This window comes from Dipodomys spectabilis, unplaced genomic scaffold (genome assembly GCF_019054845.1).
Source record: "Dipodomys spectabilis isolate Male_0828 unplaced genomic scaffold, ASM1905484v1 ptg000003l, whole genome shotgun sequence".
NCBI classification, from domain to species: domain Eukaryota; kingdom Metazoa; phylum Chordata; class Mammalia; order Rodentia; family Heteromyidae; genus Dipodomys; species Dipodomys spectabilis.
In genome coordinates, this window is record NW_024870680.1 from 10,943,674 (window position 1) to 10,957,389 (window position 13,716).

General features: G+C 42.9%; 1 protein-coding gene across 6 annotated transcripts in view; it reads left to right on the forward strand.

The window, feature by feature from the left end:
* Tenm4 (teneurin transmembrane protein 4) overlaps positions 1 to 13,716 on the forward strand; it is a 411,966-nt gene that overhangs the window by 313,005 nt on the left and 85,245 nt on the right. For all 6 annotated transcript variants that reach the window (XM_042690345.1, XM_042690339.1, XM_042690307.1 and 3 more), the window contains one exon: positions 9,576 to 9,792. In XM_042690345.1, coding sequence (XP_042546279.1) covers positions 9,576 to 9,792 — 217 coding nt within the window. The remainder of the gene's footprint in view (positions 1 to 9,575; positions 9,793 to 13,716) is intronic.

The following is a 13,716-nucleotide window of genomic DNA, read 5'->3' on the forward strand; positions in this document are numbered from 1 at the left end:
TACTGTCGTCCAAATAACTGAATCTAATAGAGGCAGAATGAAATAAGCTCCTTTATTTCACCCATGACAGGAGATATAACATTGTCCCAGATAAATACTTGAGGGTGGAGGGGAATAGAGTTAGTGGACCACTGCTAAGTAGTTGTTCATGGTTGAAATGAGTTAGGGGCTTGGAGAAGGAATTAGCAGAGCTTAATATTGAGTAATAATCTGGGAAAGGCCATCAGGGAAATTGACTTTAAGTCCTTTCTTCTCCTCTCCAGCATTTTGCAGACAGGGAACCTGGTATCCACAGAGGGGAAGTGACACCCTGTACCTCCTAGTCATCCAGAAAGACATTAGCTGGGCCCACACTAGGACCTCTGATGCTTAAGCCATTGCACGTGGCCTTGTGAATCTAAAGGACTCATCTTTTCCTAGTGCCCTCTCTTCCTCCTCGAAACATACTTGGCACTCAGTTAGGTAGTTTATAGCAAGCAGTACCATAGAGGAACAGTACCAGAGTACAACAATCACTTAAGTGTCAATCAACAATTTGCAGTTAAATTGTGCATCCACCCAATGACATATGAGGACTGTGGAACTATTGTGGACCCATACTGTTTTCTCATAATGAGGCAACTGGTTTGCATTATATTCTGCCCAGGTGGTTATCTGCCAAGGGCGATCTGTGTGAGACCTGGCCACATTAAGGATTTTCCCTGTGCCCAGACCACAGATGCAAGACCCTACTGCAGACTACCAAGGCTCTGAAATTATCTGACATCTCTGACAACTCTCATTTTCTCTTCTTTTCCTACTTGGTAGACTTAAAGCAACCCTTTTCAAATTAAATTTGAATTTCAAGGTTCATTGAAAATGCTGTGGCAGTGTCTTTAAACTGTGATAGGAAAAAAAAGTCATGCAATATAGCTGAGTTGGGAGTAGCTTCATGGTTTTTGTTTTTGGTTTTGTTTTCATGTATGGCTATTGCCCAGATTTAGAAACAGAAAGCAGACCTACAATGTACTTGGTGACATCCAGTCTCTTGTTCCCTGTTGAGGCTACCCCATCCATCTTATTACCTCCACCTTTTACCCCCAGGGAACTGGGTGCTAAGAGCCACCAGCAAGCTAGACTGAGGGGCCCTGACTTGCCCACCCAATATGAATCCTTTGTGTACCTCAGTTTTCAAATGTGACCTATTTATATCATATCCTGCGTGAAACCCTTTATGAATGCTGTCACACTTATCTTCTCTTTTGATGTGCATTGACCTATCCTATGAGCATGTTCATTCTTGCCTATTTCAAAGATGATGAAACTATAGTCTAAATATGCTGTGACTATAAACTTAAAGATAATAATGCCCTCCTTACAGGGTTGCTTTGAGGATTAGAGGTCATGTGTTTAAAGTGCCTAAGAGGCAACATAGCAAAAAAATATATAAAATATAGGTTCTGGTGACAGGCACCAATGCTCATGCCAATAATCCTAGCTGCTGAGAAGGCTGAGATCTAAGAATCAAGGTTTGGAGCTAGCCTAGGCAGACCAATTTGAGAGACACTTATCTTCAGTAATCAGCCAAAAGCTGTAAGTAGAGGTGTTGTTCAAGTGTCAGAGTGTCAGATGTGAATGAAAAAGAAGGTGAGCTCAGAGTTCAAGCTCTAGTACTAGAAGAAAGTAGATATAGGGTCTGTAATCACATCTTCTGGATTTGTATTCTAAATCCTCTATTTGCTGAATCCGTGACCTTGGCTAAATTATGCAGCTTCTCTAACACTAATTTCTTTACCTGCAAATGGCTGTTCTCTTCCTGGTTCTTTCTACCTGCAATCACAATCTGTAATGCTCATTATGAAAAGACCTATGTGTATGTCAGGCATGATGGCACAAAATTGTAGTCCCAGATACTTGGTCTAAGGGAAGCCCAGACAAAAGCACAAGACCCTATCTAAAAAAGATACTAAAAACCAAAAGGATTGGGAACATAACTCAAATGGAGGATCATAAACATGGAAGTGGCACTGTGGCTCAAGGGGTAGAGCACTTGCCTTGAACTAAAGAGCACAGGCACAGTGCCCAAGCCCAGAGTTCAAGCCCCACGACCCCCCCCAAAATATCCATAAACACGAGGCCCTGGGTTCAATCCCCAACACTGTAATATATACATTTCTTTAACTTATTATAGATAATTATTTCTTAAAATTGGAATTATGCTCTGTATAGCATCTTACTTTGATTCCTATAAGATCATTGGGATGTATTTCTCCTTCCAATACTAGACTTTCTTTTACCTTTTTCATTTTCTTTATTTATATCGATATCCTAAGCTGTTACATGTCCACCCCTATAACAATAAAAAATCCAAACACACATAAAGGAAAATAATAGTCATCATTTAAAGAGCCATCCTCACCAACTTGCAGGCAGGTATGTTTTCATGCAGCAAAGCTACCAACTTTCAGTGAACTGAAATGCCTTGCCCAAAGTTACACAGTGGACCAGTGGGAGAGCTAGGAATAGCGGGAACCTGTGTTTTAAAAGAGGAAGGACAGAATAAAAACTCCACTGGAATTTAAACAGCCGGACCTTTTTTGATAAAGGATCTTTAAGCAGCTTCAAGGTAGGATAATCTCTTCAGATGCTCTGGGCCCCATAAAAGACAATCGTGGGTGGCAATACACAATTGATAGATGCTGCCTGGAAGGAGAAATTTCAAGAAAACTGAGAACAAAGCCCTGTGTCCTCCCCATCTCCCATGGCAGGAATCGAGTTCACATAAAGCCCTAGAATTTGGTCACCCTTCAGACTATCTCTAAACCACACTTCTCATGATAAGAGATGAAAAATTGACCTTTAAAAAGCTTGTGTTCCAAAGAGCAGATAAAGATTTTTTTTCAAGCCTTTTGAAAGAAGGCACAGAATTTATTATGCCAAATGACAAAAACTTCCCTCAGATGTATACATAAAGAGGAGACGCATTCCACCCACCCTCCCTCCCCAGGGCCTCCCAGATGCTGCTCACAGCCAGTTCTGTGGTCAGACTATAGACAGCAGTGAGATGAGGTTGGCTGATGAGCTGTCAAGCCAGGGAAGAGGTAAGCCTGTGGAGAGACTGATGGGCTTGTTATACCCTGCCATGCGAACATCCATTTAAAGAATCATGCAGACAACATAGCACAGCGTTTACTGGTGGCTTATCCATCTCCATCCTAGTCTACATTGAAGTATTTTCTCTTCCAGGAAATATCCTACCTGGCCTAAGTTGAATCTCCACCTTGGGGATCCTACAGTACTTTGGGCTTCCTTGTTTCCCAGAACTCTTTGCCTCTGTTTGATTACTATACTGAGTTCTTTGGAGCAAGGCTCTTTTATATCCTCCATGTCCAGCGCTTAGCACAGAGCCCGCTGGCCTCATACTGGATACTGGATGAATATAACAGGCTCATTCCTGCAGGGAATGGCTTCCATCATAGTCCCTGCTCCATGGACCCTGCCAAATTGATTGAGCTGTTGTACGTAGGAGCCTCTCATAATCATCCATGTGCTGGTTCATTCATTCAACAAACATGATGCTTACAGTGTGTAAAGCACTATGCTGTGCCTTTGAGATATAGAAATTTACAAGCCAACTCCTGCCCCTTGGGAAGGGCTGGGGAGCCAGAATATTCAAAGCACTCATGGTAAGAGTGAATAGGCTGTGGATTAGGCCTAACAACTGGAGATAGAAAATGATAAAGGCCTGAATTCGTTGCTCTTATACTTCATAAATTATTTAACAGGTGTCCTTAAGCCAGTGTCTTCATTTGTAAAGAAGAGAAAGTTAGCTGAGTTACTAGGGTGACAGCCTAGGAAGACTGGATCTTTGGGCTTCCCACCTGGAATCTCCCCTCCCCTAACTGGCTTCCTGCCTAGAATCACCCCTCCCCCAATCTCCAACTCAGTCTCCAGGTCAATGGATACTCATCTGTGGGGTATACCCTGAGGAACAATATGAGATGAAATGGCCTGGTCACCCGCGGTGGGAATGTGAGTAGAACAGAAGCCTGAGTTCTAGGCACCAGCAGCGTTTTAACATCCATGGCCTGTCAGGATCTACAGTACATGAACCACTTTAGAATGTTTCCTTCAGCATCCCAGAGACCTGAGCCTTTTCTTTGCATCCTGATCCTTCCTTTGATTCTGACCATGTCCTTTTCCTTTCCCTACGCCTTGCTTTCTACTCTCCATCTGAGGCCGTCTGAGGCCAGCCTTAGTGTGGCACTGCTGGGCTGGGCCCTGCTTCCAGAAGCCTGAATAGACTTTGTAGTGTATTCTTTTACCCCTCTTCATTTTCACAGAGTAAGGAGTGACAGGAGCTTCAGAACATTAAAGTAAAAGGAAATTTCTGTGGCTAATAATAATAATAATAATAATAATGTTCTTTCCTAAAAGTTAGGGTTTAGGAGGATTTTATTGAAAGTTTGAAGGAAACAGAAGAAAATCCTTCTTATTTTAGTCACTTTTTTCCTGCTGTGATAAATGAGTGTCTCTTAATGAAAATCATCAAGTTATGATACATGGACAATTTGTAAGTCAACCAAATTATGTGTAATAGACAATTAAGAGAACTTGGAGGTTCTTGGATAATGTAAATGTTTCCAAATCAGCCAAGCCAGAGAATCCCCTAAGTGTACATCTATCTTGGGGAAAAAATCCAAAATATATCTTTTTTTGTCCCCAAAGCACACCCTTTTTCTTTTTTAAACAGCTCTTATAAATGTGTCATCTGTGCCTAAGAAAATTGAATTGCAAAAGGTCCTGCCTTATTCTGGAGCAGTAATAGTCACTACACTGCCCACCCTGAGCTACATTTAAAAACATCCAGAGGGTTTTACACAAAAGCTGATCTTGTAAAATGCAACCTTTGAAAAGAATTTTGTGGTTCCTACTCATTTAAAAATAGATATCTCATTTAAATATGATCATCTCTACTGGGAAAGTTCTACCCACATTCACTGCTTAAGAAAAAACATTTGTCAAATGTTATCTCTAGGAAACATCCACACAGCAAAGTATAAGCAGACAGAAATCCTGGCCTGACATTAATCGTTCTAACACACAGTTTGCAGTGTATATTTTCACAGTCCCTAGGTTAGTGCACAGTTTGTATGATAACTCCATCTGCAAGTCCTGAGAGCACCACTACCCTATTTTCTTGTGGGCCACTATGGCTGGCGTGCTTTAGTTCAGTTATCTAAGTCCAAACAGGTCCAGAGAGGTCTACTCTGGAATGTATGCAGAGGGAGGGCCTGGGAAGGGTCAAATGGCATCTGTTACCAGGACATCCATCATACAAGAGAAGCATGTGGCCAAGAGCTACAAGTAACTCACTTGCTAGGTAACTTACTTAGGCTGCTCCTTACCAGACAAAGGCCTTTACCTCCCATCTTACCTAACCCTCATGGCATCCCTGTGAACAAGGTTTGATCATTAGTTTGACAGACGGGAGAATTGAAGCTCAGAGCTTTTGCTTGGATGTTTATATTCAGCACAATGGCCAGTTAAGCCAATTACAAAGACCTTCTGACTACCACATACAAAAAATATATATATATTTTTGCAGTGCTTAACAAAGAAGCAAGAAGGGAACATGGGGGTCCTGGATCCCAGAAGCAACATGAAACTTAAAGCCAGATCTGCAGGCACAGAGGCTGTGATGCTGTCCTAGGGTCAGGGCACATTCACAGTGGGAGGCCTTGCTGAAAACCGGGACCCTCAAAGCTCAGGACTCAAAATCAGGCATAGGCACTGAGGCACTCTGCCCTGGTGTTGAAGAGTGAAGAGGAGGTAGGAAGACATGAAGCTTACATGACAAAGATCTTGAAATCCAAACTTACATACATACCATACTTAACTCTGAACACCAAGCTAATAAATTATACCTGGAAAGGAGCTTCAGACTAAGGATACCCCTAGAGTATCAGGCAGAAGTAAGCAGAAGCCACCATGGATGGATAGTTCAACCACAAAAAGACTCCATGTTAAAGGCAAACTGCCCTGGAGTTCACAGTCAGAATCATAGAACTTGCAGTCAACAACCCCAGTGTACAAAAGTATTTTCATTCCCAAGAACTTAATCTGAGAGCAACTGACAACTAAGTTTTTATATGACTAAAGTGATAAAATGATGTATAAAACCATAGGGATGTAAATTTTGCAAAGTTCCAAAGAGACTATCTAGAAACTTCAAGTATGGTCATTTAAATTAATGACCCAAAGGGCAAATTAAACCACAGATCAGACACAAAGGAAGGGGAAATAAGTGACGTGGAATAGAAATCAGAGGAAATAAATCAGAATGGGACAAATAAAAAGATAAAAAATGAGGAAAAACTTAGAGACATCAAAGATAGGACAAAGTTCTTAAAGTACTTAATAGGATTCCTAAGGAAAAGACTAGATAAAAACAGCTTATAACAGAACATTCCAGAACTCCCGAAAGGTTGGAATCCTCAATAAAGGATCCATGGCACAGGCTGGCTGTGGTACATGCATCCAGACTGAGTCTCAGGCTGCATGAAACATTGTCAGTCCAAAAGGTCTTTGGAAAATCTTTGCCTGATTGTTACAAGAAGCTAAAGGGAACCTTTGTACATACCCAACTACAAAAACAGATTCACAAGCCTAAGGAATTAGCTCTCTTACTTTGCCTGGCTTTATGTGTATATAAAGAATCTGAGGTTTAGAGAATATAAGCAATTCATGCAGACCTACCACTCATGTGAGAATTCAGTCCACATCCAGGCTATTTGGCCTTTTTTCTTGTTAAGATGATATACAGATGGGTTACAGTTAATGTAAGTGAGGTAATAAGTACATTTCTTTTAGAACAGTGTTACTTCTCCCAGTTTAGGCTATTTGACTTGAGAGAAGCTATCTTACGCTTGGCTCATTCTGCCATGAACATAGCACAGAAATAATGTTCATGCTCACCATTTAAGAACTTGTTGCCAAGAAGCTCTCCAAAGCCACTTAAAGAATTATCTATACTTCTGAAAGAACTGAGTTCAAATCCTGTGTCTGATTCCTCAGTGAAGTTTATGTGACATTCAAATTATTTTACCATGTTACTTTCACCTCTGGCTTCTTCTCTTTGACATAAGGGTAACAATGGATGCTACCTCATTGGGTGGGTGGATTCAATTACCTGTTCCTTGTAAAGTATTTAGCATAATGTCTGGATTCAATGCTTGCTAGGATTCACTATCACCATGAGTTTAATGTAGATATTAATGATAGCCACCACCAATTCTGGATCACCTTGCCCAAGGTTCTTTTTGCTGTTGTTCTTAATATATATTTTTTATTGTAAAGATACTGTATAGAGGGGTTACAGTTACATACGCAAGGTAATGAGCCCATTTCCTATTGAACATTGTTACCTCCTCCTTTATTTTTCCCCTGCCATATCTTTACTCCTCCCTCCCCTCCCCCCCACAAAGTCGTGAAGTTCGTTTTCAACATAGTGTCTTGTACATCTCATTGCTACAATGAGTCATCTTGTATCCTTATTTCAGCATTTTGTTATTTCCCTTCCCCTCCCTAAATTAGAAAAATGTATATACAAGATGCAGGATACTGGAAAAATACAGTGACAATAGGAGTTGTACCATGGGGGAAGAACATACAAAGAAACAAAAAAATAAGAAAGATAAAATCTCTTGTGTCCCTATCTTGGGGTTCATTTTGCTTAGCATCAGGTTATTTGGTCATATGTGCATAGCGGTTGACCTCTTCTGCTTGTCCTAGACATATACTAGTTATTGCAGATAAGGGAAACCATGGGACCTATGTTTCTTTGAGTCTGGCTTACTTCATTTAGTATAATTTTTTCCAAGTCTTTCCATTTCCTAACAAATGGGGCAGTGTCATTCTTTCTGATGGAGGCATAGAATTCCATTATATATATATATATATCTCACATGTTCTTGATCCATTCATCTACTGAGGTTGCCCAAGGTTCTTGAATAGGCATGGCTCCTTCACAGTTCTTCCCAGGTACCACAAAACAGTATGTTTTAAAAGAGAATGCCAGGCACTGAGTATGGTGGCTAGCATCTATAATTCTAGCTACTCAGGAGACAGGGATCAGGAGGACAAAGGTTCAAATCCAGCCTGGACAAAAATTAACAAGAACTCATCTCAACCAATAAAAAGCTGGATATTGTCCTGTCCATCTAGCTATATGAGAAATGGAGAGGCATCAATAGGAGAGTTGTGGTTCGGTCTGACCTAAACCAAAATATAACAAAAGCAAAATAGGACTGCAACTGTGGCACAAGTGGTAGAACACCTGCCTGGAAAGCAAAAGTCCACAAGTTCAAACTCAAGTACTAAAAAGGGAGGGGAAGTAAAAGACAGCTTCCAGGTATTGCTTTGGTGGTAAACAAGAGCAGGCAAAAGCTAATAAAATTTCAAATTAGCCATGACTTTTCACGGCCCTTCAATTGTGCTGGCTGATTTAATGGTCATCATTCCTACTTGCTGGGATTGAAAAATGGAGCCTTTCTGCAGAGTTACAGATGCAGAGCTGAACCTGTCATGTGAACATCAATACCAGAATGCAAATAACCCTCTACTTAGGCTGTAATTATGTGTTTGAGCAATGTCTGGCAGGGGCAGTGTGAGAGTGTGTGGTAGACCTGCTGTCTGTGGGAGACGACAGGCACTTTGCTAGCTAGTTATACTAGGGAACTGGGACAAGAGCTCCAAGTTACAGCCCAGGACAATGCTGCAGTGAGGAAGGCAAGACCAATTTTCCAGGTAAGCAAATTGGAGATAAGAGTCTCACTGACTTTCCTAGCCAGGCTGGCCTTGAACCTCAATCCTCAGTTCCCAGCCTACTGAATAGCTAAGATTACAGGTAGGAGCCACTGGTACCTGGCTTCATGTTTTAAACATGTCTACTAAGTGCTGAGGGTAAACAAAAATGACCAGAATAGATCTGTGACCAGACTGGGTGAGGAAGGTTGTCCCATATCACACAACTACTAAACAGCAAAGCCAGAATTTGAGCTCAGTCTGGAATTCATTCCTGTGGAAAAGAGAATTGGAGGCCAATGGGAACACAAAAGGCAGAGCTGAACCTTCCAAAGGCTGAGCTCTGTCCCTCAAGCCACGTAATCTGAGGGCAGCTGGGAAAGATGCTAAAGTAATGATGTCCTCACCCCCATATCTCTTTCTTACCCGCAGAGCCAGAGGGCCACCAGGTCTTAGAGTTTTACCTCCTCAGTATCTCTCAAAACCTGCCTTTTTTTGTTTCCATGGTTACTGCTCTAATCAGATGTTCAGGTCAGGTGTTACCTCACCTCAGGGCCTTCATAGGGTCTGTTCCTGCTCTCTCTTTGGAAGAGAAAAACCCTACTTAATCTATCTCACCTATTAGACTGATGGTTCTGGGGCCAGACCTGAAATACGTGAATCTCCGTGGTGCTCAGCAAAGGTCAGTTTACTGCAGAGTGTAAAATAGCAAAGAAGTGGCTGGATGTGTGGTGGGCAAACGTGACTAACTGAACATGGCTACATAAACCATATGTTCTGTCACCCTGCAGATGGCTTGGTGGACTGCATGGACCCTGACTGTTGTCTCCAGCCCCTCTGTCACTCCAATTCACTGTGTCTGGGCTCCCCAGATCCTTTGGACATCATCCAGCACATGCAAACCCCTGTGTTCCAACAAAATCTCCAGTCCTTCTATGATCGAATCAAGTTCCTCGTGGGCAGAGACAGCACACACATCATCCCTGGAGAGAACCCCTTTGATGGAGGGTGAGTCCATGGGCCTCTGCTCTAGCAGCAGCTCTCTAGAAAAACCAGGTCATCCTCAGGGCTACATCTGGGTGGAAGGAGGCCAAAGGGTGGGCTTCAAAGGTACCTGACATCCCTGGAAGCAGAGCAACAGCTTCGGTGCCTATGTGGAAAATATCTGCTATCCAAGACATTGAGAATTTGTATGAGCAAGGGATGCTGCTCTTTCTGGGTGATAGATGGAGGGAGTAAAAAAAAAAATCAAAGGTCCAAGGGGAATCTTGGATCAATAGCCACTTTGCAGTCAGCTCTTCCTGATCCTGCAGGCTCCAGATGAGCTGAAAGGCCTTGACATTCTTTTCTCTCAGGATTGACATCCAGAAGATTTTGCAGGCATGGGAATGGGAGTCATTATTGCATCTCAGAGCACATGTCCACACAGTTGTGACATCCATTGCACAGATTCTTTTTTTTATGCTTAATTGGATATAACAAACTTTCCTGCCCAGGCTGGCTTTGAGGCACAATCCTCAGATCTCAATCTCCTGAGTAGCCAGGATTACAACCATGAGCCACCAACCATTCTGATTGAGCTCTGTGCCAGAACCAGGGCTGGAATCCCAGAGTCTCTGCCTGTCAGTCATTCACAGTCTGCTGGGAGATTGAAAAAGAGAGAGTTGCAGTGTGCTTGGGCACAAACATGTGCCTGGCATCTTATGGGACACACAAGAGAAGCTCTTGGGTTGGAAGAAGGCCAAGACTTAAGAACTAGGTCTTAGCTATTTGCAATGGCACTTGCCCATAATCCAAGGTACTCGTAAAATGGCATCAGGAAGAGTGAGGCCAATCCAGACAAAATTGAGTGAGACCCTTCATCAAAACCAACCAAAATACAGACCAAAGGGCTAGAGGTGTGGTTCAAATGGCAGGACCACTTTCTTAGCAAGTGTAAGACTCTGGGTTCAATCCCTAGAAGAAAAAAAAACAATTCTTAAAAAATGAAAACCTGCTAACTAGGCATGGTGGCACATATCTGTAATCCCATCACCCAGGAGGCAGAAGCAGGAGGTTGGAGAGTTGGAGGCCAGCCTGGGCAAAGTTACCAAGATTTCATATCAAAAGCAAACTGTGCTGGGAATGTTGTTCAGGTGGTAGAGGGCTGCAAGTGCAAGGCCTGATTGCAGGGGGCTGGCGGGGGGGGGGGGGGGCGGGGGTGGTGCAGGTTGGGATGGGAGACATGAGAAAGAGCTGAGTAAGCAAAGGAGGGGGTTGCTGGGGGAGAAGATTGCTACACAAAGATCCTGGGGCATAATGAGATGCAGGAGCCAGATAAAGATGGCACTCTGTTCTCTGCTCCCCAGGACAGGGCAGAAAACCAGAACAAGGCATCCAAGGAGAAAGCTTTATGATAATTTTGTTTGAATGTCTTCCAGTGCCTCATATGTGCAGAGCTGTGACTTCAGCATCATAGACTATGTGCCTTCTGTGTTTCTGACTTCAGTGCAAGGGTCCTTGTCCTAAGAGGATAATGGGGGCTTGAGGGTAGAAAAGGATTGGGGAGAATGCTAGGCAGAGGGCTTCCCTGTGTAGATGCCTGGGTGGATGATGATAGTCTCACCAGGGCCTATGACCAGAGCAGGGATGCAGGGACAGGATGGGGAAGGAACACACACCTCAGTAGGACACCCAAGAGGAAGTGTTCCTTATAGCTCTAAGTTATTCTGGAGGTTAGAGCCTAAAGTTCCTCCGTACCAGCCCTGAGCTGACTCATAAGCACCCCAGCACTTGCTAGAGGGGCAGGTGTAAGAGTGAAGAAGAGCCATGAGACTCTCTCTTCCCATCATCCCTGGGTAAGTAGAGGCAGCAGGGAGAAGGCATCATGGCTGCACATAGTAGACCCCAGGGCCACGCTCTTCCCACTGCCCCTGTCCATCCTTGCAAGGAGTATCACTAGATGGGAACGTGAAAGGAATCCAGCAAGAGGGATGAAACATCCGGATACTTTAGAGACCACACCCTTCTACCTACTCCAAGAATTCAGAGAACTGAGAGACAGAGTGCCTTTCCCATTTTCACAAGGCCAATCAAGAGGTAGAGCCAGGAAGGGACCGAGGGGCTGGAAGAGGGCAATCTATTCATTTATTTTGGCTCAAAATGTTGCTTTGGTATCTGAGTAGGAAACTTCCTGCTATTTTATTCAGTTGTGTGATTTTTTTATATGTTTGTGGGCCTTCCTTTGGTGTGAGTTCTTTAAATCAACAAGAGATATAAATAATATTCCTACCTAAGAAGTGTTGCTTGCCCTGCCTTTCATTACCAAATCCATATGGCATCCAATTACAGCTTGTTGGCTGCCTATAGCTGTTCTGCATGCAAGGTGCCTTGACCATGGCAGTCTGCCCATGCCAGCAGGGCCATGTTCCTCTGGTGTCATCCTGGTCACTTACTTAACCTGATATTTCAGTGCCATGAGTCACAGCAGGACTCTCAGTGGAGTCTCAGTGCTATTGCTTCAACAGGCCTGACTTTCCTTAAGAAAGGTAAGAGGGGGATTGAAAAGCCTGTGCTGGGGGTAGTGAGCTGTGCAGACTCAGGAAGGCCAGGCTGAGCTTCAAATCTCGGTTCTGTCACACCTGGATACATGGATGGCTCTGGACAAATGGTTGAATAAAGTTGAGTCATACAGCTGTAAACCCTTCTGAGCTGAGTCCTCTAGGGAGGTCCTGTGTCTTATTCATCTTAGCACCTAAGAATTGCTCATGACATGTAAATTGCCTTGAAGGATGAAGAAATAGCAGGAAGAAAAAGCAGGAGGGAGGGAGAGAGGGAGAAAGAAAATGAAGGAGAAAGGATAGATGAATGGATGGATTCTCTATCTTAATTTTATACTGAGGATTCAGAGTCAAGCAAGGTTAAATAATGAGTATCCAGGTGGGCACTGGTGGCTCATGCCTATAATGTTAGCTACTTAGAAGCTGAGATCTGAAGATTGACGTTCGAAGCCAGCCTGAGCAGGAAAGTTTATAATACTCTTACTTCCAATTAATCAACAAAGAGCTGGTACTGGGGGTGTGGCTCAAATGATAGAATATCAGCCTTGAGAAAAAATGCCCAGAGACTGCCTCCAGGCCCTGAGTTCAAGCCCCAGTACGGGAACAAAATAAAAAACAAAAGATAAATAGCAAAAGGAAAAATCAACTCCCAGATGGTTGTTTATGTATTTGTCACCTTCCGTTAAATTACATACACTTTGAAAGCAGGAATCATTCATCTCCAAACCTGTAATACCTAAGACAGAGCTTGCAAAATACTATTTGTTCTGCAAATGAATAGATAATGGAGGCTGCCAAAATGTAACTGTACAATTCCTGTTACCTAACATTTGCCTGCATCATTCTATCCCTGTTCCTTGCTGATCTAGATTCAAAAGAAACAGCTGTCCAACACTACCACCCCCTAAACAGAGTCCTCTGCAAAAGAAGTTAAGTGATTAGTCATCTAGAATCATAGTGCTCATCTTGGCTTTTTTAAATACTGGATTTTGAACTCAGGACCTTGGGCTTTGCTGTGCTGATTCTCTGGCACATCTCTAGCATTGGTTTTGTTTTTTGTTTTGTTTTTTGTTTTTTAAATAACTGGGCTGGCCTTGAACTGTTCTGATCTCAGCCTTCTGAGTAACTAGGAGTAAAAGTGTGAGCCACCAGTGCCCAGCTTCCAACTCAGCATTCTTAATCTTTGCAGTACTTGTTTTGTACAGCTGGGATAAAGTGAGGTCAGTTTCCAAATGGGAGTTGTTGCTTTCTTTCCTCTTGTGTGGGAGTGCAGTCCTAGGGAAGGGCTCAGAGTTTTAGTGCTGGCTTTACATTGCAGTAGTCACATGCAGTCCTGGGGAAGTGATGTAACTTGTGTGCAGGTGTTTCCAGTTCCTAATTGGTGATAATATTA